The 25,629-nt window shown below is 36.0% G+C and overlaps 1 protein-coding gene across 1 annotated transcript in view; it reads left to right on the top strand.

The window, feature by feature from the left end:
• Positions 1 to 25,629, top strand: part of SUGCT (succinyl-CoA:glutarate-CoA transferase) — a 674,152-nt gene that overhangs the window by 547,874 nt on the left and 100,649 nt on the right. Inside the window, exon 13 of the mRNA XM_004676653.2 lies at positions 18,954 to 19,017. Within this exon, the coding sequence (XP_004676710.1) occupies positions 18,954 to 19,017 (64 nt within the window). The remainder of the gene's footprint in view (positions 1 to 18,953; positions 19,018 to 25,629) is intronic.

Here is a 25,629-nt window from a genome sequence, read left to right as displayed (position 1 = left end):
AACTTTTGCTATGTACCTAATAGTAAATATGCATTTGTTACATTGATTTTCTTAACTAGCATTTTAACACCAAAATACTTGAGGTACTGTACTAAAGGGCAAGGGTCTGAACGTAACTAGGGTTGTCCCTTTTCTCAGGCACTGGCTATGTTTTGAGATCAAGGGGGCATATATGAGTAGTGGAGGGTTAGAAAAGGAAGAAGCAAAGTTATTCTGGGATGACCAAATAATACCATAGAGTCCTGTTTTCAAAGAAGATAACCTTGGAGGCTGTCTGTGGTGGGAGGGATGGACACATACTAAAAGTCAAGAAGGTTTAGGAAGCTACAATTGCTTGATGCTGGATTTAGGTGAGACGAGAATGGAGAATTTGTATAGTGCAAGTATGCGAGATTTTTTTATATTCACACTAAATAGTTTGAAACTTTTCCCATAAACCAAAAGTCATAGATCAGAGACATAAAAATGTCAAGTAGAAAATGTCAACATGTAGGACCTCCCTGGTGGCACAGCAGGTTAAAGCACAGCACACTGAAGCTATCCAAAGCCACTGCAGTTCCAGTTTGATCCCCAGGCAGGGAGGTGACCCACATGGTGCAGCAGACCTCTCCTATTTCATCTACTGCTCCCCTCAGCAGTGTATTTCAGTTGATCTGCCTGTTATGCTCACTGTCTCTCTGGGGAATCATCTCACCCCCGACACCTCTGGCCTATATCCCAGTTTTGTATGTATAAATAAATACATTTTTTAAAAAAAGAATATATCAATGAGTAAGTCAAACTGAGTAGCCAATGTCAGGATGTAGAGTAATGATAGAAAGCAGAAAAGTGATCGCTGGAGACAATCACTGTCCCTCAGTGCATGTAGATTAATTTTTCATGTAAAGTTTTAAATCCAGATTAATAAATGAAATGTTCACTCTTAAATATTCACAACTAAAAATAAAATGATAACGAGACATTGTTCATGTTAGAGGAAGCTGCTTGGATGTACCCTTTCCTAATACAGAGGTGCCATGGAAGAACAAAAGGCATAACAATTTGACCTTGATAGCATCAGTTGAGGTGGTTGGTGAATGATTAGGAGTGAAATTTTCTGTTTGCAAAGTAACTGGAAATGATAACAAGTATAATGGCTTTAACTTGACTATGGAAATGATGCTAATGTTAATGTGCATCCAAGAGGTACCCAGTGATTCCAAACTGTTAAAGTCACTCTAGAGATTCTGGTCACCCATGTTTACAGAAGCAAAGGAAGCAAAAAATATGAAAGATTTTTCATATAACTAGTGTGTGTAGAGAGAGGAGACAAAAGGATATTCTCGATAAAACACCCCAGATCCCCTTGTGGGCAAATGCCCAGCTGAACAGGTTCAGCCAAAAACAGGACTACTTGAGACTCAAAAGCTTGTCACAAGTCTAATATGCCTTCTGGTGGAGAATAACAAGAAGGGGCTTGGGTAGACCTTAAAGAGATAGGATAAGAGGAGATACAGTATCCAGGTAACAACTGCTATCAGCCCTCCCCCCCCCACACACACACATGTGTCTATTTAAAAGTTATTTAACATATCTCTCCTCCACATCTCTCATCCAAGTCCCCTTCCCAACAATACCAGGGCTCAAGTCAGGTCACATAAATAAGAATCCCTGTGCTTTCTCAGATGTTTTCTGCTTCACTCCACCCTAGTTCTCTGTGCTCTGGTGATCAGGAAGTCCAGTTAATGGCAGAGGGGGATTTGTAATCCAAGGTAATTACATGGATATGAGGTGCCAGTTCGCGACATTGCATGTCCCTCCCCTTTATATGCAGCTCAGTCTGTAACAGTAAGTTCTGAAAAAGGGAAAGGTCAAGGATAATTCCCTATTAAGAGATGTTGTACAATTGAAGGGGGGAATTTGAGAGGAGTGATTTTTAGAGTAGGGTGATAATGATTTTTATTTGATCACTTATGAGCTTGAAGTTTGCGCTCTAAAATATTTTAACTCATGTAGGTCTGTTAGCAAAGCTATATATAATATAAAAAAGTCCTTTTTTTTTTTAATAGACTGCTCTTCTTTATTTTTAAGATTTATTTATTTATACATACGGAGCTGGGGTACAGGCCAGAGTTGCAGGGCAGGTGAGAGAATTCACCAGAGAAAGAGTGGGGAGCAGAACATGCACTGCTGAGGAAAACAGCGGGCAGGTCAGGAGAGAGGTCTGCTGCACCATGTGGGTCATCTCTGGGGGTGGGGATCGAACTGGTACTGAAGCAGCTGCAACTAGCTTGCAGTGCTGAGTTTTAACCCATTGTGCCACCAGGGAGGGCCCAAGGTCAGCTTTTATCAGTGAGTGTAGAAGTTGAAGTATAAAAAGGTTAAAAAAAAAAAAAAAAAACTTTGCCCAAGACTTCACATCTGATTAGTGGCAGAATCAAGTACAGATCTTTCAAAAAGCCTGTAAAATTCCTCTTCTCCTTACTTTCGTTTCTGGTCACTCCTATGTTATGGGTAAATTCACAAATTTGAAGGTACAAATTATGCCTTGATATGTGAAAGAAAAACAAGAAGGTCTGTGTTTGGCAGGAGTCAGAAAATAATGGATTCTTATAAATGAACCAAATTAGTAAAAATAAGATGCCTCTTTACTCATTCCTAATGAAGAATCAATCTGTACTTGAGCTTAAGTAATTTGCCTAAACAAATTATGGTAGTAGAAGAAAGAAAAAAATGATATGAAAACAATTTTTGTTGATTGATTTTAAGTTTCTAACAGGTCATTGAGAATGGCAAAGCTAGTTTAAAAATATTGCAAATAGAATTAAAAATATTTCTCCATTAATTTAATTTCAATAAAAAATCATCTACTTGATTGAGTCATGTTATATGCTGCTCTATATAGTCCAGTCTCCATTATGTAGAAACCCTGAGTACCATTTTGCATTAATAAAAATGGGCAAGATTATTTTGGTGCATAATGGTGTTTGTTTAGATAGAGATGCTTGAACTAAACTGAGAATTTTAGTTCTTGTGAATGAACGTTTTATCAGGATATGACCAGGAGCTACATATAGTATATATTATGACTAGAATAATAAACTAGCATACACAGGATGACTTAAAACAATAGCTATTTATGTTCTTACAGTTCTAGAAGCCAACGTCCAAAATCAAGGTGTCTATATGATTCCACTCCCATTAATAGTCTTTAGGGAAAATCTTCTCCTTTGTCTTACAACTTATGGTAGCTCCAAAATTTCTTTGACTTATGGACACTTTACTCCCATCTCAGACCTTCTCTAAGGTCACATTTCTACATTCTCATCTCTATATTGATGTTATCTCCTTTTGTCTCCTCATTATATTGTGATGGCTTAGATCTCCCATCCACATAATCCCGGGTAATCTTTACACTTTAAATCCTTAACTTCATAACATTTACAAAACTATTTTTTTTTCCAAATAAGGTAGGCTTTGTGAGTTTGAGACTTGATCCATTTGGGTGGCCATTATTCTATCTTTCTACCTATGACATCAGATTTGACTCAAGGACTAGGCTAAACAAGATGTATAGCTGACCAAATATCAACCTTGAGTCTTCATTGGAAAGTCTTCAGTGTGTTCAGAAGCAAAATCTCCAAATCATAATGATAATGCCAAGTGCCATGTCCAAAAGATAAAGCTGAAATTTAGAAGGCAACATTTTCCATGATATCCATGTTAAGCAAACATTATATCCATGTTAAGAAACCTTTCTGACTGTTCCACTGAGAAATGGACAGCATTATGTAACTCAAGGGCGTAAAGATGTATCTGAAGACAGGCTTATAGCATACAATTGAAATTATGTGACACTCTCAACTGTCTCTGTTTTAGTGTTTTTGTTTTTGTTTTAGTTTTATTCCTACTGTTCCTCATGCCCCAACTGGTTCAAGTCAAAAGTATATATATAGCTACATAACTAAGTACTTTTTTATTGATGAAATCTCTTGACACATCCAAAGGGTCACTGGCCCACAAAGTAATCAGTGATCCTGCTTACAATTATCAATCTTATTATCTTCCCTACCCCCAGTCGCTCAGCTCCTTCCCAAAATAGTTTCTCTTATCTCTTGCCCTTAGGCAAACACAGCAAGCCTGCAACAAGCTAAGTATTTCTCCACCAACATAAATTCCTGTAAAAATCAACTCAAAAATGGAAAATGAAAACAGAATTATTTGACATTTAGAAGTTCCACCTCAGTGCTTTTCAATCTTAGAGACATGCTGAATATAAGGGGTGTCTCTTTTTTTGAACCTGAGCAAATTTTGTGAATGATGAATCAGGTGCAGTGAGGATGTGGTCTGTGGTGTCCATGTTCTCCCTGTAGTCACAGTACTGTTGTTTGATTGCCTCTTGGGTGGTTAGGTCTTCTAGAATGGCTGACACCAAGTAAACAAATGATATTGCTCCCCATGGTAGAGGACTGAGTAATCATCACATTTATCAAGTGGTTTTCTGCTTTTGTGGTGTTCTGCTTTGTGGCTGTTCAGATATCATGTGCCACGGCAGACATCATTTCCTCTGTGGTTTCCTCATACTGAAACTCTCTCCTGCTTAAACTCATATCATACTGTATCAAGAGTGATAATGAGTTGTAAACATATTTGGCATGCATGCCTTTATTAAAGAAGAAATTTTCAGGGAAGCAGATGGTGATGCTTTGTTACATCCTGCAGTCATTTATATTCCTGTGGTCTTACCAAAAGAAAGCTCTATACAACATATACAGAGATTCCTTACTGTAATTAGATGCCAGTGGAAATTTAATCTCAATAGACTGCAAAAGTTGCTATCAAGGAGACAGAAAGGAAGCTCTCAACAAATAGTGCTTGCAAGCTTTAAGGCAGCATTTGAGTCAATAGAAAAAAATGGCACATTGTTAATAGCCATCACTTGGAAATTCAACATTCTGCTTTCCCTCTCCACTTATGACACTAATCAAGTCTTTTTACCTTCACAATTGACTTTTTGGTCTATCTGTGGGTGTTTTAGCACCTGTTTCACAGGGTTCTGTATGGATGAAACAGTCAGGACATGACATTGCCCCTTAGGTGGTATACAGGTGCTGTTCTCGAACAGTCCTGCTGCCCTTCCTTTACATTTCTGCTGACTAGACTTTCTTTTAAAGATGTATTTATTTATGCATACAGAACTGGGGTGCAGGCCAGAGGTGCAGGAGTGGTGAGAGAATTCACCAGAGGCAGAGCAGGAACAGAACAGGCAGATCAATTTTCTCTCTGAGGAGGGCAGCAGGCGGGTCAGGAGAGGTCTGCCGCGCCATGTGGGTCAGCTCCCTGGATTGGGATCAAACTGACGGTGAAGTGCCTGCGCTCAGCTTCATGGTGCTGTGCGTTAACCAGTTGTGCCACCAGAGAAGGCCCATGATGAAACTGTTTTACCCCAACATGTCACTTAAAAATCTCTACCCACATAGAGAGTACACATATATTTTTTGGGATCATGGTATATTTTTATTCAACTAACTTTTCCTCCTCATTTTGGTGCCCAAAAGAATGGAATGGTTGACAGTAATTCATATTTAAGTGATCCTTTCTTCATTAACAAATGAAAATTAATGAAAAATATTTAATGTTGTGGCTTCTGAATAGCATAAAGAACTGTCTCTTTAAACCAAATACATCAAGATACACTATTTAGATTGGCCATCTTAATCACCACCTAGCATCTTCTGAGTGTTGGGGGAAAAGAGGACTAAACTCAGTTAAAAAAATATATATATATATATATATATTATATATGTGTGTGTGTGTGTATTTGTGATATGTGTGTGTGTACACATGCATTTACAACTTTCAGACCTTTATTAGAACTAATCAAATGTCATATTTTTCCTATTGGAAAGTTGGAAAATTCCTAAAAACCAAGGAATTATTTGGTTCTTGTTAAGCAAAGAAAGCACATACAACACCCTGCTGACCACCTCTTGGGATAGTTCCTTTCATAGGGCTTCTCAGGGCCCTGTGCTGGAGGGGAAAGAATGCTTTCTCAATTTTCACCAAGTTTGTAGCAACTACTTCTGAGATAATTTCATTAAAGACCTCATTGCCAAGGAGAATTGAGTTAAAATATGAGTCTGGGCTTCTAATATCCTGACTTTAAATCACATAAATCACCTTTATATTTCTCTAGATTCTATTGTGTTTCCTCTTTGTTTTAATAGTTGTTCTTTTTCATATTCCCTGGGTTAATTAATCTTGGGAAAGTTTGGAGCACCAAATTAAGCCTGAACAATGTAGTTGACAGAAGACACAACCATATCCAGAGGATCTCTGTTTCTGTCAATATGGAGCAGTATGTGACCAGAGAATTCCTGCTGATTCCTCAGTAGAAAATATATATTCAGAGAAATATTCACTGGGGCCAGTAATGACTAATATCTTCCTTTGGGTTTAGAACTTGAACTCGACAAAACATAAGCAATGAGAATAAAACAAAAGTCCTGAGTCATATGGTGTAGGGGAGGCTGGATTTCAGAATGAAACTTGGGCATCTATAATTCAGAATTCTCAGTGGGTGACCCACGTGAAAAATAAAATAGTTAAAAGTCTATACTGAAGACTTAAGAAGGAAATAATAGAGATTTTGATGTGTCTTGATTTTGACTCTTGTAAGAAAAATTTAAAGATAAATCTCTTATGAGAAGTCCTAGCCACATACTTGCTGTCTTACATGTAGGGCAGGAATTAATTCCACTTGGTGGTCCTTAAAGCAGGAGCAAAATTCTAAAAGCATAAAATTTAATTTAATGTGGTCCCGTTTTGGTGGTGCCTCTGAGCATTTAAAAGAAACAAATACAAATTGTATCTGTACAACAGACAAACAGAATAGTAGATTAAATACAGACTAAGAGGAAAGTCATAGTCTGGTATGTTGAGATAAATCAATTACTTTTATTCAGCCCAAGGGTTAGAGAGAGAGAGAGAGCATGCAAATACAAGAGATGCAGAGACATATGGCATTATCAGGTCTATAATACAGTTAATATATGTCACATATATATCTACTTGGGTTTCTAGAAGAAGCTGGAGAGAATAGGTAGGGGCAATATTTTATCACAGGAATTTTTGAGAAATTTTGATCACATAATTCTAAAGGGACATTAAGTAATAAAGAAAAAATAAATCAGTGATATTAATTAGATTAAATGAAAGCAAATTAAGCCTTGACTGATGCTACACATTCAAGATAGCAAAATTTGTAACTCCTTGGGGAGAGGGAGAACAGATTCTGTACAAATGAGTGATAAGTAATTAATTCTATGACTGACTTCTTAACAGCAAATAAGGAAATCACAATATTATAGAATATCACCAGTGTGCTAACAAAAATGTAACTACTAGCTTAGAAATGTATAACCTGTCTTCCAATTTCTACAGATGAGGGCAAAATAAAGTAACTTCCAAGAAGATAAAAGCAAGAGAATTTAAACAGATGATTAAGAAATTCTAAAGAACATACGATAGGAAAAAGAATATGATCACCGAAGTAAGGCTTCAGATATCACCCCTCCCCAAAAAAATAAACAAAAATATGCTAAACATGTAGTAACTTTAAAAAAAATGTGGAAAATAATATTGATAGTCTAATATTTGAATGAAAAAAGAACCAAATTATTGAACAACAATAACATATAGTTGTTATTCTCAAACTGTTATGCTGAGGTACAGTAACACCCCAGTGAATACAAAGGCCTCTCTGGTGGCTTAGAGGTTAAATCTTAACATTACAGGAAGGGCCCTCCACAGAATCCTAAGTGCCATCCCTGGCCAGGGAGCTGACCCGGATCTCTCCTGTCTGTCCTGCTGCTTCCCTCAGCAGTGTAGTTCAGTAGATCTACCTATTCTCCCCAGTCTGTCTCTGGTGAGTCTTCTCACCCTCAAATCCACACCATGATCTACACCCCAGTTCTCCTATACAAAAATAAATATATAAAATTTTTCAAAAATAAAATAAAATTTTCTAGGGAAATACATCTACATATTTGGACACTAAATTGGAATATGGCCTTAAGGCCGTTTCAACATTGAATTGCACTACATTCCTTTCTGTTACATCATATCTTTATGAAATTAAGTTTCAGATGGGTGTTTCTGTGAAATAAATCAAGTACCAACTAAAGAGAAAATCATTATGAAGCAAGAAGTGAGGGAAGTATCCAATTTTAAGGTTTGGGAAGTTTTGCAGTAACTTTATGACTGGAAAGTATTTACTTATTTTCCTTTTTTATTGTGGTAGCATTGGTTCACAACATTGAGTTATAAGATCTTCCCTTTCAGGTGTTGCTGCTAAACCACACCTACCACCAAAGCACTCATATTTACAAATGCATGTAAACTATGAAAAATTGTCATTTTAGAGTGAATTAAGATTATTTCTTCTCTTTATGTCATTTATTTTCTGTAAACAGTTACAAAATTATTAGGGCATAAATACATATTAAGTTGTTTTAACTTAATTAGTTAATAAACAAATCACAAGATCTCAATTAACAAAAGATTCTACTTTTTACCCAGGAGCAGTGTGAAAATTCTCTAGACACTAAGAATATCAGGAACATAAAAAGTATGGGAACACCTGGCATGTAAATGGACATAGGAAAGCTGAATAACATTAATCATTTTTTGTGAAGTTAAAATATGCACTGCAAAATTTTCAAGGAAAAACATACAGGTCTGCCGCACCATATAGATCACCTCCGGGGCAGGCGGGGATCGAACTCCTATGGAATTGGCTTTAACTTCTTAGTGCAGTGCTTTAACCTGCTGGGCCACCAGGGTGGGCCACTAATGAGCACTTTTAAGGTAACAAATTTGACAACTTAGGAGAGTGGCAACATTCTGAGGACACAGGCATTATGAAAATTTAAGGAAAAGGAGAAAATTTACAATAATCAATTAAAAGAGTAAATTAATAATTAAAATCACCACTGATAATGTGAAATGTAATGAAGTTATCTTTAAAATGAAAAAGACTTGTTTCATAAGTGTGTGTCTTGTAGTTGAAATCCTTTGCAAGCAGTTCATATGGGTCTTTTCAAGAGGTTTTTATTGTTATTTTGGCAGGGGAAGTAGTGTGATAGGACAGGAAGTGGTATTTTTTCCTCATGCCCCAAATTTTCTTCCATAAAGAAGGAACAATCTTTGCTGGAGTAATACTAGCCTCGCTGTGTGACATTTTTCTCCTCAGACAAAGAAGAGTAGAGATGAGTTCATTTATTAAGACGGAGCAAATAAAATGGGCATGTGCAGCCTGACCTGTAGCTCTTGCATTCTACCTAAGGAGTCCATTGCCATACAGGTGTGCTTTGAAATTTTATACAACAAATCTTACCCAGATTGTACCGACCCTACCCCCCGAAGTGGGAGGCCTGCTCCAGGTAAACATTAATAGAGACCACATAAGGATATGAGACTGCGATTTAAATTTATCAACAGTAGAGGCAGCCTTCCCAGTATTATGTTCTACAATCTGTGTTTGAGAAGCAAAACAAGTGATAGCACATTTCAACAACTATGATGTACTTCATAGCGCTCAGTTTTTTAAAATGTGAAATATCTTAAAGCCTATATAATATTAGATTTTTGGAAATAAAATGTTTTATCCTGTCATCTACCCCCTGACACACACACACACACACACACACACACACACTATCATTTCAACAGTTTGCAGAAGAGTTTTCACCAAACATTGAAGGATCAAATAATTCCAATTTCATACAAAGATTTTTAAAAATAGGAAGGAAAGGATTTTCTAGTTTACTTTATAAAGTAAAATTATTCTTGATACTTAAACTAAGCAGGGAAATATAAGAATGGAAAATTATTGCCCACTAGCATTTATTAAAATAGTTGCAAGAAAATTATGTATGAAACAGTAGCACACAGAAATGTTCTTGAAATATAAGTTTGGTAAATGTTAGAATTAGTTCCTCATGTTGACAGGTAGGTTAATGGAAAAATATATAATTATCTTAATAAGTGGCTAAATAGCATTAGATAATTCAGCATCTATGATAAAAGTTCTCAACAAACTAAGAATCAAACATTTTACCTAATGAAACCTTGACACAATCAAATAATAAAGCTTTAAGAGAATTTCTTTTAAATTCTGAACAAGGTAAAAATCTTTTTATTAAAACTCTGTCACAGGGCCCTCCCTGGTGGTGCAGTGGGTTAAAGCACAGCACTAAGAGCTAAAGCCACTTCCTCATGAGTTTGATCCCCGCCTACCCTAGAGGTGACCCACATGGCGCAGCAGACCTCTCCTGTTTCGCCCGCTGCTCCCCTCAGCAGTGTACTTTGATGATCTGCCTGTTCTGCTCCCCACCTGTCTCTTATGAATCCTATCACACCCCTGCACCTCTGGCCTGTACCCTAGTTCTGTATGCATAAATAAATAAACCTTAAAAATAAAACAAACCTCTGTCAGTATTTTGGTTAGTCCTGGTTAGCAATGCAAGATAACAATTCATAATACCCTGAGAACTTTTATTATAAATGGTACAGTGTTAAAGTTTTTATAAGGGAATTTAAGAATATCTTTGTCACCTAGAATAGAGAAAAATTTTCAAAATGTCATGAAAATTAAGAAACATAAAGAAAAATGAAGTACATTTGTAAATGCTGAAATGTAAGTTCTGTTCACCAAAATACCACAAAGTTAGTGAGACATGAAGTCATAATAATATATGTTCCAATAAAAGATTAATAACCAGAATATATAAAGAACTCTTTGGAATCAGTAAGGAAAACATAATTAGACCAATAGAAAATATACAAATGACTTGGAAGACATTTCATTGAAGATAAAATGAAATTACTACAAAACAGGAAAACTATTCAGCTACCACTGTAATCAAGGGAATGCAAATTCAAGTTTCAGAAAACATTTTTCAGTGACTAGATCGGCAAAACCTAAAAAAGCAACAATATCAAGCTTTGCTAAAGACGCCAACAAAATAATATTCACTACAAGAAGGAATGATTGGTAAACCATTTTGAAAACTAGTCTGCATTACTTCACAAGTTGAAGATGAATGTGCCCTAGCTTAGCCCTTGAAGCTACGGTATTTGCCCTACAGTAATTGTCTGTGGTAATTTACTATGACAGTTTTCTTTTTATAGTAAAATCACTATAAAGACGTAAGAACAGAATAGATTGATGAATGATGATATATTAACATAATAATACATTTAACTTTTATGGCTACAATTGACCAATGACCTCATGCTTCAAAACTAGTTACATCTCATCACCACCCCCCCCCCCATCTGTAGTGATGGCTATTATCCAAAAGAAAAGAAACAAGTATTGAAGAGGTTATGGAGAAGATGGATTCCTGTGCATTGTTCAGAAAAACGCAAATTGGTGTAGCCATTATGGAAAGCAGTATGTAGATTCTGTGCCCAAAAAGTCAATAAATGAAATAAAAATAAAAATTCCATATAATCCAGTTACTCCATCTTTGGGAATTTAGCCCAAAATGCAAATATACTAATTTAAAGAAAGATATGCACCCTATTTTTATTACAGCATTGTATACAATAGCTAAAAGTTGGGTGTTATTTAAATATCCATCCACAGATGATTGGATAAAAAAGATAGATGATAGATAGATAGTGATGATAGGTAGATAGATAGATAGATTAAGTAGACAGACAGGCAGATGGGCAGACAGACAGGTGCACAATAGAATAATACTCACTATGTAAAAAAAACACCATTTTCAATGGTATGTCTGCACCTAGAGCATCTTATATTTAGTGAAATGTCCCAGATGTGGAAAGACAAACCACTTTAATTCACATGCAGTGTATAAGGAAACAAATAAAGTCATGCACTAAATAAAAAAAAAAACAACTTTAGATTATAATACTAGTGGTTACAAGAGGGACAGGGTAAAGGAGTTAGATAAACTAGGTAAAAGGGGTCAATTTGTATGCTGGTTTTTAGTGATGCAGATGTGATACATATGTTATAATATATTGTTACAGCATGATAATACAAAAGATAATCCATTGACAGACTTTATGAAACAACTAAAGCCAAAAATTTCAATGGAAAAAAAAACTAATTGAAATCTTTTATTGATAGAATTCCTGTTATATTTTTGCCTTTGTTCTAATGTATTGTAAATACCTGGGTAGAGGTTTTGAAAAAAAAATGAAACTTTCTTTTGCAAAGTTTTTTATTTTATTTTTTAGTCAAAATCATGTGTATTATAAAGTAATAATATAAGAAGAAATCTCATTACAGATGTATTTCTTATTTGATAAGGGATTATACACAGTTATAAAGACAAATTTTATAGCAGTTAAAGGACACTGATCTTGTATTTATTACTGTAAAGTATTCTTTAGACCATCTTTGCATTACAAATTCATTTAAAATATGAATCTAAAAAATATTAAAAGAAAAAAGACAGAAAACAATACATCATCCTGACTTCATGGACATAAATGTACCATGGGGGTGAAGGTAACCCCAAATTGGTAGCATTACACATGTGGGTACAAGGATACAAATAAGCAAGGGAATGATAAAACAAGATTCTGGAAAGTGATTATTTGTTGACATAAGAGAGTGGGGATGGGACAAATTTAGGGTTTTGAAAATTTTGGAAAAGCATAGCAGTTCATTCAATTAGCATTCATTAAACTATACATATATGTTATAACATAATTGAGAGTGATTAATGTTCATTTTTTTTAATTTGAAAAAAAGGGAAAAGACTGTCATATCCATTGTAAACCAAAACATAAAGTTAAGTAATACTGATTGTTTCAAAATGAATAAGAAAGACAAAAATGCCAGCGTATATATGATTTCCATTATCTAAGTACAGTTTGGAATTTACATGCCAATTTCTTTTCAATGAATTTATATGACTTTTCCATATTTTGTGGGGTTGAATTAACCTTTATATTAATTGTACATACTTTTATGTATTATTAAAGTAATGAATAATTAATAATAATGTCAGATTAGAGTAATTTGATATTTATTTATAATTTGATATTTTATATATATTATTTCAAGGTTGTTTTGCATCTAAAAGAATGAGTAAATTGATGAATGAAGCGCAATTCTTTCTTGTTTTCAAAGGTGGTATTGCAAGCTTTGGAAGCCTTTTTTCTCAGTTTTCACAAGAAGGTTACAACTATTGTCTTCAAGTATGATAGTTCACATATATACTCTGTGTGCAGTTGTTTCTGCACATAGTTCAATCTTAGTGATTTTACTCACTGTTAGGAAATAAGAAACTGCAAGACAACACTGGACCTGGATAATTAGGCTCCTAAAACTAAATATATTTTGGAAAATCATGTAACTTTTGTATCTAGAGAACAAAAAAGGCTATTAAAAGCATAAAACAATGAATACCCTCCACCCCACCACTAAAATAACAAAACCAAAGATAGACCCTTGCTAATGACTCCTCTAATTCAATTGAATTTAATGAAATCAATAAATAAATGTAACTCAGTAAATCCAATGACACATTTTTGAGAACCTACTAGATAGTGCCAGACCATGTCTGAGGGTCTGGGGATATAGCAGAGAATTAAACACATAACAAACCCATAGAAACCTTTTTTATTATAATTTTGTTTATTTTTATATCATTCTTCATTTTGTGCATTTTTTCATGATCGTTATAATTCCCATGGGCTTTCCGTCACCAATTCACCCGTGTGCCATCACCATAGTACCATGCACTCGGTTCCTGTTATAGGACTGCAAGTTCCTTGAGGGCAAAACTGTGACCCAGTTTTTATTCAGCATTTAATGATGCTTAGCATCATTAGCAGGAAACTGCCCTTAATTCCCATTGTGAATTAGTAATTGTTACTGTTAATACACTTAATTGTTTGTTGCATTGAGTGAATGTGCCTCAAGCCATATAGGTCTAACTCAGTGAAACCAGAGTTTGAACCCAATCTTTCCTTGATGGTGCAGACAGTTTCCATTTATTGTGAGTTACTCTGTTCTAGGCATTATACTTTGTGTTTTACTCTCATCTCACTTTTTCCTTTCAAATTCTGAGAAAGAGATTAACTGAAGAGAGTTCAGAGTTTCAAAGTACTTATGTACCTCACACAAGGTCAACTGCTGGGTCTATTCTCTACAAAATCTTGGCAAAGAGAACCAGAAGTCTTCTCTTTTTCAGCAGCTTTGTATTTGTGGTAGCCAGAAAACCCCTGGCTACCGACATGGGAGCAGATCAGTTTATTAACTAATTGGGCCACATCGTGCTGAATGATCCAAGCAGTCCCTTTTACTCATTTTCTTCCCCCAATGAATTGACTAATTTGTTCTACAGAATTAACCACATCAACTAGTTACTTTAATGGTAAATCAAATTATGTTCATCCATTTTCAACTGTCAGGAATCTGGCTAGGAATTTAGGACCAGACACACCTAATTATAATCAAAAGTCAGACAGTTGTTTTGAAACTTTGGGCAAGTACTAACCTATTTTGGCTTCTACCACTTTATCAGTAGAAATGCAGATGATAGTGATTTACGGAGTCTAATTAATGAGATTAAATATTCCCTGGCCCTTATGGAGATTTGCTGAGCAATAGATAACATTATATTTGTTATTGTAATCGTTGACCTTAATATTTTATTTAAATTTCATCTTTTCTGACTTTTACTGACCTCTTTGATCTCCTTCAGCTCTGTTTCAAGGCAAGCAAAGTTACTTTGTTTTTATTTGGCTATTGCCACTTCTTTACAGAGCTTAAACCGTGCTGTAAAAGTTGGCTCAGATTTCTTATTTTTTCTTCTTGTCTAATTATAGGCACTGCAGTGCACTTTCATTCATCTTTTCACTGCCAGCCCCTTCGGATCATCTAATATTAAAGTGCTCTATGATGTTTAACAAATTCAATGACTAGGTCATGTCTCCATTCAGGGAATGGCGAGATCAGTTATCTTCTATGCATCATTGTTAATGGCCTAGATGCTATGACATTGAGTTTTGATATGGTCTTCACACAGACCATTTGTGTGTCACTTAATGCTGATACTCTATCACTTTCTTTCATTTGAATATATATTTTTGTCTTACTAGTATATTTTATATTTTTGTCTTACTAGTGCTATATTATAGCTTTTTTTTTTTCTTTCTACTATTCCAGCCACAGGACTGTATATATAGATATAGATACAGATACAGATATAAATTAATAGAACCTTACTTTCACTTAGACTTGTATTACCCATATTACACAAAAATACAGATCTTATTCTTACCTTATGCCATTAATATATTACCATTTGACTCTGTCATTAGGCTGTCAATCTGTAAAGCTCTGAAGAATAAAGACCTTATTTTAAACAGGTCTAATACTTTATTAAAAAGGTTGATGCAGGGCCCTCCCTGGTGGCATAGCAGGTTAGAGCACAGCACTATCAAGCTATCAACACCCACTGCAGCATGAATTTGGTCCCTAGCCAGGGAGCTGACCCACATGGCATGGCAAACCTCTTCTAGCCCACCCACTCCTCTCCTCAGTGGTGTATTTCAGTAGATCTCCTTGTTCTGCTCCCCACTCTGTCTCAGGTAAGTCCTCTCACTCCCCAACATCTCTGGCCTATACACCAGTTCTGATATGCATAAATAAACAAATCTTAAAAAAAAAAAAGAAAGATAGGGTTAGATTGGAACACTATTTACAATTCTATTCTGTCAAGCATAGGCTTTTCGAGATTACAAGAAGAAATGAGATTTAGAAGATCTACCAAACCATGAAAGATTTAGGGAGGATAAAATAAGTAAATGATGGACAAAATCCAAAAGTTTTAGGCAATATACTTGCCATATTTTAAAATAACTAAACGTGTAACAAAGAATGCCATGACTGTGAAAACTAACAGTCTAGATGAGAAATCCCCCTTTAGAAGAAATGTTAGTTGAAGGACCCTAAAACTAAGTTTTTTATTTCATTGTTAGGTTTCAGAAAATGAAACACTTAAAATTTGAATTTCTGGGTTAAGATCATAGAGATTAGGGTATAGAGACTGGATCAGGAAAAGAAAAATGCAAATATGCAGAAAACATTCCCAGAGGAAATAATGTAAGCTGCAGCACCTCTATTTCCAACAAAGTTAGAAGGAGACAATATGCCTGAAAAACAGAGTAGAGATTTATGTTAAAATTCAGACAGACTGCCTGGGTTCTGAGATCCTCAAATATGTTACTAAGCAGAGAAGGACTCGCCCCACAAACAAGGTTGGAGAGTTTTCCAAGATTCCGAGTCATTACGCAAGGTTTCCCGGGACAGCACTGCCACCGCCTTCATTGTCCTCTGAGATGATCTGACCTGATTCACAAAGAAAGCCTATGGAATTGTATTGCCTTCAGGCTTTGCATTAAAAAGTGGTTGGCAGTCATTCCCGATTAAGTACATTTTTTTTTCTGAATATGGTGGCTCTGACTAGCCCCTTTCCTCACAATTATACAAATACTACAGCAAATGAGACTGCAATCAACTTCTCTTGCCAAACACAAAAGAATTTATGTTTCAATTGAAATGTTTGTTCACAACTATTAAAGTGAAGGAGTTGGTAGGGTTATATAAGTTTCATATGGGAAATCATAGACAGACAGCAGTGGTGCTATTGCTGAAGGAAGTTCACCCCTTAAATTGTTTCCATTCAAATCTTCAATCAGTTGCAAGCTTGTGCTTTGCAAAACTTTGACATAGGTCCCTTGACCTTTACCAACTACCCTTTCACGTTTGACACTTAACGTTTGCTACATTATTAAAATTCAGTGTTAATTAATTTCAACACTATCAGCTAAGTTATATTTAGCTAAGAACACTCACTTTTGTCTTTTGTGAGTAGCACTGCAGTGTTATTACAAAGAGGTAGTCAGGAGGGCAACAGAGATACGAGAAGAATGATTCAGTGTGCTGATAATTGTTTCGAGTGAAATTTAGCTCGGTATTTTTGTTCCTGTCCTTAGTAGAACTGAGATTTAGCACCTCCCGTTGGCATTTAGCCCCCACCCCCACAAAGGAGGAGGCTGTGCTGGGCGAGTGCTGAGAACGAGCCACACAAGAATTAAATTATAGCACAGTTTTAACACTGGTAAGAATTTTCTCTGGCCAGCTCTTGGGTGCAAAGCTGGTGATTCCCAAAGAGAAGCAAGCCTCCCTAGAAGGGATCTCCATATGGTGTGGCATCACCTTCAATGAGGGGGTTTGATATGACTGTTTAAAGCGCAAAACCCCAAAAGGGTGAGCATTTCCAAAGAAAATACTAGAAACCAGAAGATGTAGCAATAGCAGAGTTATAATTCTAACCTTAAAATGTCACCCATGAAGTTGTCTTATTGGTGGTCAATAATGTAACAAAAACCTCAGAGGAAGTGGATAAAATGCAAGAGATTTGACTACCTTTCCAAGTGAGAAAAGTTTTATTCATTTTATTATTGCTCTATGAAAAGATTAGAATATAGATATGCAGATCTTACTTGAAGCTCCAAATTTTATAGAACCATCACAACTACCAGTCTTTGAGATGTTTCCAGAAACTGTAGTGCACAAGTTTACCATGACATCAACATGCTTCTGCCATTTAGACCCATGAAGAGAACTGAGGAGGGAAGCTCTCCATTTGATAGAAAGTAGAGGTGAGGCACAGATCATATGTATGTTGCCCATTTCTATGTCACTGAAGATCCACTAATAGTAATAGTAAATTAAATTTTGGGGTCCTTTGAGACAGAATGTCCAGAGAGTCTCCATCCATTTAAAAACAAAACCCCAACCATGTAGCATTTTCTTCTGTGAAATTGTAGAACATTTGCCTCTAGTATTTAAACCTTTCTGTTCTAGACTCTGGTTCCATATCTCCATTTCATCCTCAGCCTACAGTAGGGGCAGAACTGATTCTTGGCAGATGTTATTCCCCTGCTCACTCTATAAGAGAAACCATAGCTTTTATATGCCAAGACTTTAAGTAACTCTATTTCAGTGGTTAATAATTAAGCATTAATTCAAATTTCCTCCTCTTGGTCCCTTTCCTAATACTTGATCTTGAGTCTTAACCCAGAGGCCAAATCTAACTTGTAAACTTGTTGGGTCTCCAAGTATCTGCCTTGATCCCAGTGTATGAGAACATAATGAGCCCTCTTGGATGAAGTCTTAGGTTTTGAGTTTCAGTTGTCTCCTTCCTCTCCCTCTCATACCCCAGGATAATGGGAGTCCTAGATCTGAAACCTGGTTTCCATATTCTCAGCTTATAATCACTGAAAATGTCTCTAGTTTTAATCTTCTCAGAGCTGTAACCTGGATGTTTTCTCCACTTTCTGTCAGCTGATTCCCTCTCAACTACTCAGTACTAGCCATAGTAATGCGTATCTGTCTACTTCCATGGTCATTGCATCTTCCAGGGACTATGACTCCTTGCAAACTGGACTGACTCTCCATATATTTCACTGACTCAACTGTCAGGAGTATATATGCCACCCTGCTGGATGCCACGTGTTCCAAGTTCTGGTTCCTTCTAACCTACCTTTGACATTTGACCTTGTCTATATCTTGGAATGTCGGAGTGCGGAAGAGGCTGGGTTTTAATATTTAGAGATTCATAACTAAGTAAAAGGGTATATTTAGAGCAGATAGCATTTTTAAGAGTGGGAAGACTTTGTAAAAATAAATTCTGCTAGTCTTTCAGTGTTCTAATTTTTTTTTGGCTTTTGTTGGTGTAAGATAAGATGAAAACACTTTTTATTTCAAATATTTACTTTCAAATGAAAATTTAAAGCATCTCTGTGTTTTGCAATATCTTTCTTTAGAAAACTGAATAGGTGACTTTCCATTTACCTTGAAATTGAAGATAGTGTTTCTTTGTAAGTTATTTTTCTCTCTATTTTTACATTTTAAGGTGTTACACAATGGCCTCATTATGGAGATGAAACATCCGACTGTGGGGAAGATATCAGTCCCAGGTTTGAAAATTTTTGTTATTTTCCTTAACACCTTCCTTCATTAATTGCTCCCTATGGTGATCACTGTAAGTAGCTGATGATTCCTTAAACAACTTGTCAAGATATTATCAAAATCTTTCATTTTGAATAAAAGTTAGGCTCGCACCTACAATAATTGATGCTGAAGGTACAAAAATTTTATCTTTTCTCTAATGAATGTCTGAATGCTTTAGTGGCAAAAAATCATATTCTCTAATTCCATTTTGTTTAATTAAATAGTCACAGAAGTACATTGTATAGTTACCAAAAGGTAGGTGATGATAGACATGGCAAATATTATGCAATTGTAAGTGGCTCACATGGGAGTGAGTAGGAAAATCGGGTCCCATACAGGTGGTGCCCGGGGAAGGAGACTAAACAGGCCAAGGGATTTTCTCTCTGAACTGAAGTTCATGATATGCAGTTAGCTGTATAAGAACTGAACCATGGCTGTGTAGAATAAGAGTCAAAATGTTTTTAGTCAAACCAGATTAAATTAAACTTTCTATTAGTAGATTCATACCAAACTCACCAATTCCTTTTTCCTAAGCCACAGTGCCTCTTTTTCATTTCCAGAAAATGTTCCCTTTCCAATATTTATCTATCTGGCCCTATGATTGGAATATCCAGATGGTAATGACAGCTCTTAACTCCACCTATTGCCCACTACAACCCCTCTTCTCTGATCATACTGTGAGCATTCCTCAGACCAGTACAGCACATTCTTGCTTATTGTGTCCTTATTTTTTAGATTATATATAGATCACACAGTTATTTTTTCTTCTTTTCTTTAGACAGAGATCACTGCAATTAGCTTGAATATAACTTTGGTCTTTTTCTTTTTTTCCCTCTGAAAATATAGCTTGGTAGTTTTGCTTGAAATTTGGTTCAGTCACTTCAGGCAAACGACATAGAACTGTTACTTCTACAAGTATTGAAGTGCACTTATTGAATAACTACTGCTAATTTCATTTTAGGATTTGGGATAGCCTTTTAATAATGTCTGAGAACAGATCAGTTTTCAGCTCTGGAGGGTTGGCATGTGAAAAGAATATGAAGAATGTATGATGACTGAAGCAAGTTAAAAATTTCTGATATGCAAAGGTATAAGGAACATTATGTGAATTATATAGATGATGAGGGGAGGAAGCATGAGTGAACATATTAGAGACTAGGATAATATCCTGATGGTATATGCCATATGATACAGAACAGTAATGGGGGGAAAAGTGTGTTGCTAGAAGTCAAAAAAATAATTGATTCACTTCATTATTGAACATATACTATGTGCCAAGCAATGCTTTGGACCTAGGAATGCAAAAATAGTCCAGACAATTCTGCCACGTAGTTGTCTATAAATGCAGGTTATGCTAAGCACAAAGGGGAAGAGTAAGGTGCTGTCAGGGAATAACGAGGAGACCTACTTTAGTTTGGTTGGTCGGGAAGCCCTTCAGAGAAGATGACTGAGAACTGAAGGATAAAGGAAGATGGCATTTGGAGAGTAGGGGAAGAACATTGAAGCAGACAGGCCGGCATGTGAGAAGACCTTGAGGTAAGGGTGAGTTGGGTGTGTGTTTAGCTAGATGAAAAGTGAAGAAAAATAATTTGGAAAAAGATCACAGAGCGAGAGAGAGAGCCTGAGCTCCCCATTTAATGTGATTTAACTTTAGTTTTAAGTAGGGACTGAAATGACACCATCTGTAACTTTGTAACAGGATCCAAGTTATGGAGTTGAGGTGAAGATGTCTTAAGTTAGGATCATTGTAATAAACATAGGGAAAAGGTAGCAGACAAAAGAAAGTTTCATAAATGCCTTGAGTATGAGAAAACTTTAAAAAGAATTTTTTTTAGCAGTTTTTAGTTTTAATGTTTAAACGGTGAAACAGTCTCCAAGTGAAGTATCAGCATCTAAGACAGAGCAAAGCAGAGTATTGTGGATTGTCAGGTGGACACTTCAACTGATTAGCTCTCCTCCCCTGTATCCATCATGTTACAGGATCCAAACATCTCTTTGGAAGCATGAACCCTAAAAACAATTCAAGAAAATGTAATCTAATTTAATGCTGCAAGTTTACAAATGAGGTTGGAAAGTTATTGATATCCCCAAAACATGAAAGCAAAGCGTAAATATTAAAAGATAATCTAATTGTTAGGATAACAAGGACAAGAACAAGTCAATTCGCAACTTAGAAGCTACTCATTGCATTTAACACTCACAATCATATGTGTATTTCTCAATTTCCTGATAACTGCATTAGCAATCAATCTCAGGAAGAAGGAAATGTTTTTTTTTTTTTGATAATTTTAGACTTATGTACCCTTTTGCTTTAATTCACAAGTATATCAGTTTATTGTCACAATACCATTGTGTAACATATAACCACAGAACTCAGTGGCATTCAAACAGAAGCATTTATTCCATGCATGTGGATCAGGTGGAGATGACTGATGTAGGCTTTCCTGGGTGGTTTTGATTCTAGATACAGTTCTGACTTGACTCAGCTCCTTGAGACTTAAGCCTGCTTACACATCTTTGATATGTTTATCTTACCTCATTTTCTTTGGTAGGTTTGTCAATATTAGAAGTCTCATATATGAGATGAAATGAAATGTATTTAGTCCATTTTTTGCAATCTTATCTTAGTGTGTGTTGAAGGAACTCCTGTGGATTCTCCATGAAAAGGGAGAAACAATTCTTACTGACCTCAGATAAGAAGTTGCTCTTGTATTGCTTAATTCAGTGTATACCAGTAAGAGGCCCTCACACAGAATAAGAGATATTAAATGACAGGGAACTTATTAACAAGTAATTAAGTTTTCTATGAATTTCCTCTCTCATTATTTTATTTGCCAATGATCTTCCTTTCTTTATAATGAATGTTTCCATTGGAAACCTCATGATTGCTGCAGAAATAACTCTGAATTCCACAGTCTCTCAATTTGTCAAAAAGGGGAGAGTTAAAAAATGATCTTTTTTTTTTTATCAAAGATTTATTTAGTTTTGCATACAGAACTGGGGTATAGGTTAGAGGTGCAGGAGTGGCAAGAGGATTCACCAGAAACAGAGTGGGGAGCAGGACAGGCTGATGGACAAAGTGCACTGCTGAGGGGAGCAGTGGGTGGGTCAGGAGAGGTCTGTCATGGCATGTGGGTCACCTCCCTGGTGAGGATTGAACTCATGCTAAAGTGGCTATGGCTAGCTTCATAGTGCTGATCTTAACCCGTTGTGCCACCAGGAATGGCCCTAAAAAATCACCTTATGCTAGTTTATCTTAGTTACAGGAGCTTGACATGGTTATTGAATTCATTAAATATTGCTTCAATAGATTTACATATATATGCATATTCACATTTATAGTAGAAATGGTAGCTAACATTACTTAAAACTACATATTTTCATTTCTTTTATTAATTTTTATGTCCTGTGCTGAATTTTCTACATATTGTTCTAATTTTCCTGAAGCATTTTCTATCTTATCATTACTAGACGCTTGTCTTTGGAGAACAATAATTCTTATACAATATTTATTGTATCTATTTTAGAGATATATAAATTTGCTGCATTCCCTCAGATTTGTAAATTAGAGCTATTGTATAAAACACTGCTAATTGATTGATACTTAGAAGATGCTGGTCAACCAATGTTTAATTTACTTTGTCAGGGAGATGGAAAATTATTTACTTTTAAAAAATTCTTTTGGGTGTTTAAATTGTTGTGAGAACTTTATTTTTCTAATATGTGTAATTATTCCTAAAAATGCAAATACTATTATCTTTTATCAATTTATATCAATTACAGCACTCTCCCTTTTCATATCATTTCGTTTTTTAAAAGAAATATTTTTATTTATTTATGCATATGAGAGCTGAGGTGTAGGGGTGGGTGATGAGGATTCACCAGTGACAGAGTGGGGAGCAGAACAGGCGGATCTACTGAAATACACTTCTGAGGTGCACAGGAGGCAAGAAAGGAGAGAGCTGCTGTGCCATGTGGGTCACCTCCCTGGTTGGAGTTGAACTCATGCAGTAGTCCTCTTGCACCACCAGGGAGACCCCATCATATCATTTCTTACAACTTAGTAAATAACTGAGAAACAGTTTTGTGAATATGCATTTCATAGTTATAGCATGCAAAGGCTCTTGCATGATTTCTAAATTAGTTGTAGTTATGCTGATGCTATTGTTCTGTATTTCATATACTGAGCCTTAAACTTAGTTCTCTCAATTCAAATTTAAAGCTTACTTTATACTTTTAGGTATTCCATTGTTTTATGTGAAATTCTTAACAATCGTTTATAAATGGCTATGCTCCTGAATCCACTTTTTATAAAAAGTAATTCCATGGATGCAATCTTCCATGTATATTACTACTGAATTTTGTTTTTGTTTTGTTGATGCATCACTGAGAAGGGATACTTTATATGTAATGTTCGCAAACCATCTTTTCCATATATCCTTTTAAGTTTAGCTCTTTCTTCCAGTTATACCATTATACCATGTACTAGCAATTTTACTATAGATATATTTATATAAAGTTACATTTACAGGGTTATTTGAAGTCAATCCATGGCAACACTGGTGTCTGATACACTGTGGAGTGAATACAACATGGAACAGGACAGATCCATCTCTTTCTATGGAATTACTGAAATTAAATTGAAATAAGAAGTAGTTTTCAACTCATGTGGGGACTAGACTCATATGTCTAAAGAATATATATATGTAAAATGTATGTATGTATGTATGAAACAATGTGATCTAAGATTTTTTTTTAGATTTATTTATGCATACAGAACTGGGGTACAGGCCAGAGGTGCAGGGGTGGTGAGAGGATTCACCAGAGGCAGAGTATGGAATCAGAACAGGCTGATGGACAAAGTGCACTGCTGAAGGGAGTAGTAGGTGGGTCAGGAGAGGTCTGCCATTCCATATGGATCACTTCCTGGCCTGGGAATTGAACTCACACTGAAGCTTCTGCAGCTAGCTTGCAGTGCTGCATCCTTACCCATTGCGCCACAAGGGAGGACCATGATCTCAGATTTAAAGACTTGGCTGAGATAGCCTGCATTTATCATGGAATAATGACAATTCACAAGCATTTAGCTGGAAAGGCTTTGATGATTTAAAAGTAACTAAACTAGCTCCAAGAATGCAATGTGTTCATGAAAATTTCCATAGGAGCTTAATGTCCGCGTTCTTACCTAAGCCCTCATAAAAGTATGGTAGTCTGCAACTTAAATTCCATCCACTTTCCAGACCTCTACTCATGTGTGAGGTAAGCCTATAAATTACCTCAGTTTTAGGATTAAGCTGTCTAAACTATATTTTTGGTTTATTCAAGAAACAAATCCCTATTTCCGCTTTGCATATGATACTGCAGTGGTGGATTTTGCAACTGAAATTTGTTTGCCTCAAATAAAGTTCTGTTTTACAGTTAAGAAAAAAAAAATACCAAGAGGTGTATAAGTGAGGTTAAGAGTCCTATCTCTCTTTGCTAGGCTTGCATATATTGGTTTTCTGGGAGTTCCCAAAGAATAGTTTTTAGTTTTAGTTGACCATTTGTTTAGTATGGAAGTGTTAGCTCGTTGTGCACAATATACTAATTTGCTCATAATAAGTTAATACAACCTGTATAAAACCTCAGACATATGCCCACCCTCCTCCACACCTCCATATGTAAAGCACAGTGTATTCCATACTCTCTAGGAAGTGCTGGTGACAGAACTGTGCCCAGCACAGCCACAGCCACTCATGCAGCTTACACCTGCCTGAGGAAGACAGCATGAACAGTAAATACAGAAAAGTGGCTGAGCTTTTTCATGGAGACCAGAGGCTGCTGTAAGATGCTCTGGGAGCACAGACCAGGAGCACCTCATGTAGCATGTGAGCTCAGGAAAGGTTTGAGATGCAAAATGCAAACAGATGGGTAAACAATTATCAGCTGTCATTTGGGCCAATTGGTGTGGACTGAGGGAAACATGAAGAGTCTCTAGTGTGTTAGCCCATTGGAGAAGCTGAGAAGACTCAGATGAAGAATGTGGAAGGGAACAGGTTCATAGTTACCTTGGAGATTCAGCTAGCGAGGACAAGAAAGGAGAAAATGAAGGCAGAAAAGGAGAAAAAGAGAACAAAGGAGGGAGGGAGAAGAAGAAAGAAGGGAGGGATGACTGCTTAACTAAATTCAACACAACTCAAAATTTCCAGGAGGTCTTTGAGAGCATTACTAATGAAGATGCAGGTGGGACTTTCAAGAGGTGCTTGGGTGGCTACTCAAATATGATTTAGCAAATGTTCACCTGGTTGATTTTAAGGTTAATTTCTAAAATAAAAAAAAAAAAACTTTTCAATTCAATTAAAGTCTTCTCCCAAATGAAGTGAGCTGAATTTTCTTTTAAAAATGTATTTATTTATTTATTCATACAGAACTGGGGTACAGGTCAGAGGTGCAGGGATAGTGAGAGGATTCACTAGAGACAGAGTGGAAAACTGAACAGGCAGATCAAGGAAGTACACTGCTGAGCAGTGGGCAGGTCAGGAGAGGTCTGCTGTGCCATGTGGATCACTTCCCAGGTGGGGATCTAACATGCTGAAGTG

The sequence above is a fragment of the Condylura cristata genome, unplaced genomic scaffold (genome assembly GCF_000260355.1).
Source record: "Condylura cristata isolate star-nosed mole 26May11 unplaced genomic scaffold, ConCri1.0 scaffold00005, whole genome shotgun sequence".
Taxonomy (NCBI): Eukaryota; Metazoa; Chordata; class Mammalia; order Eulipotyphla; family Talpidae; genus Condylura; species Condylura cristata.
Note: the sequence above shows the minus strand (reverse complement) of the source record. Positions and strands in the feature narration are given on the sequence as shown.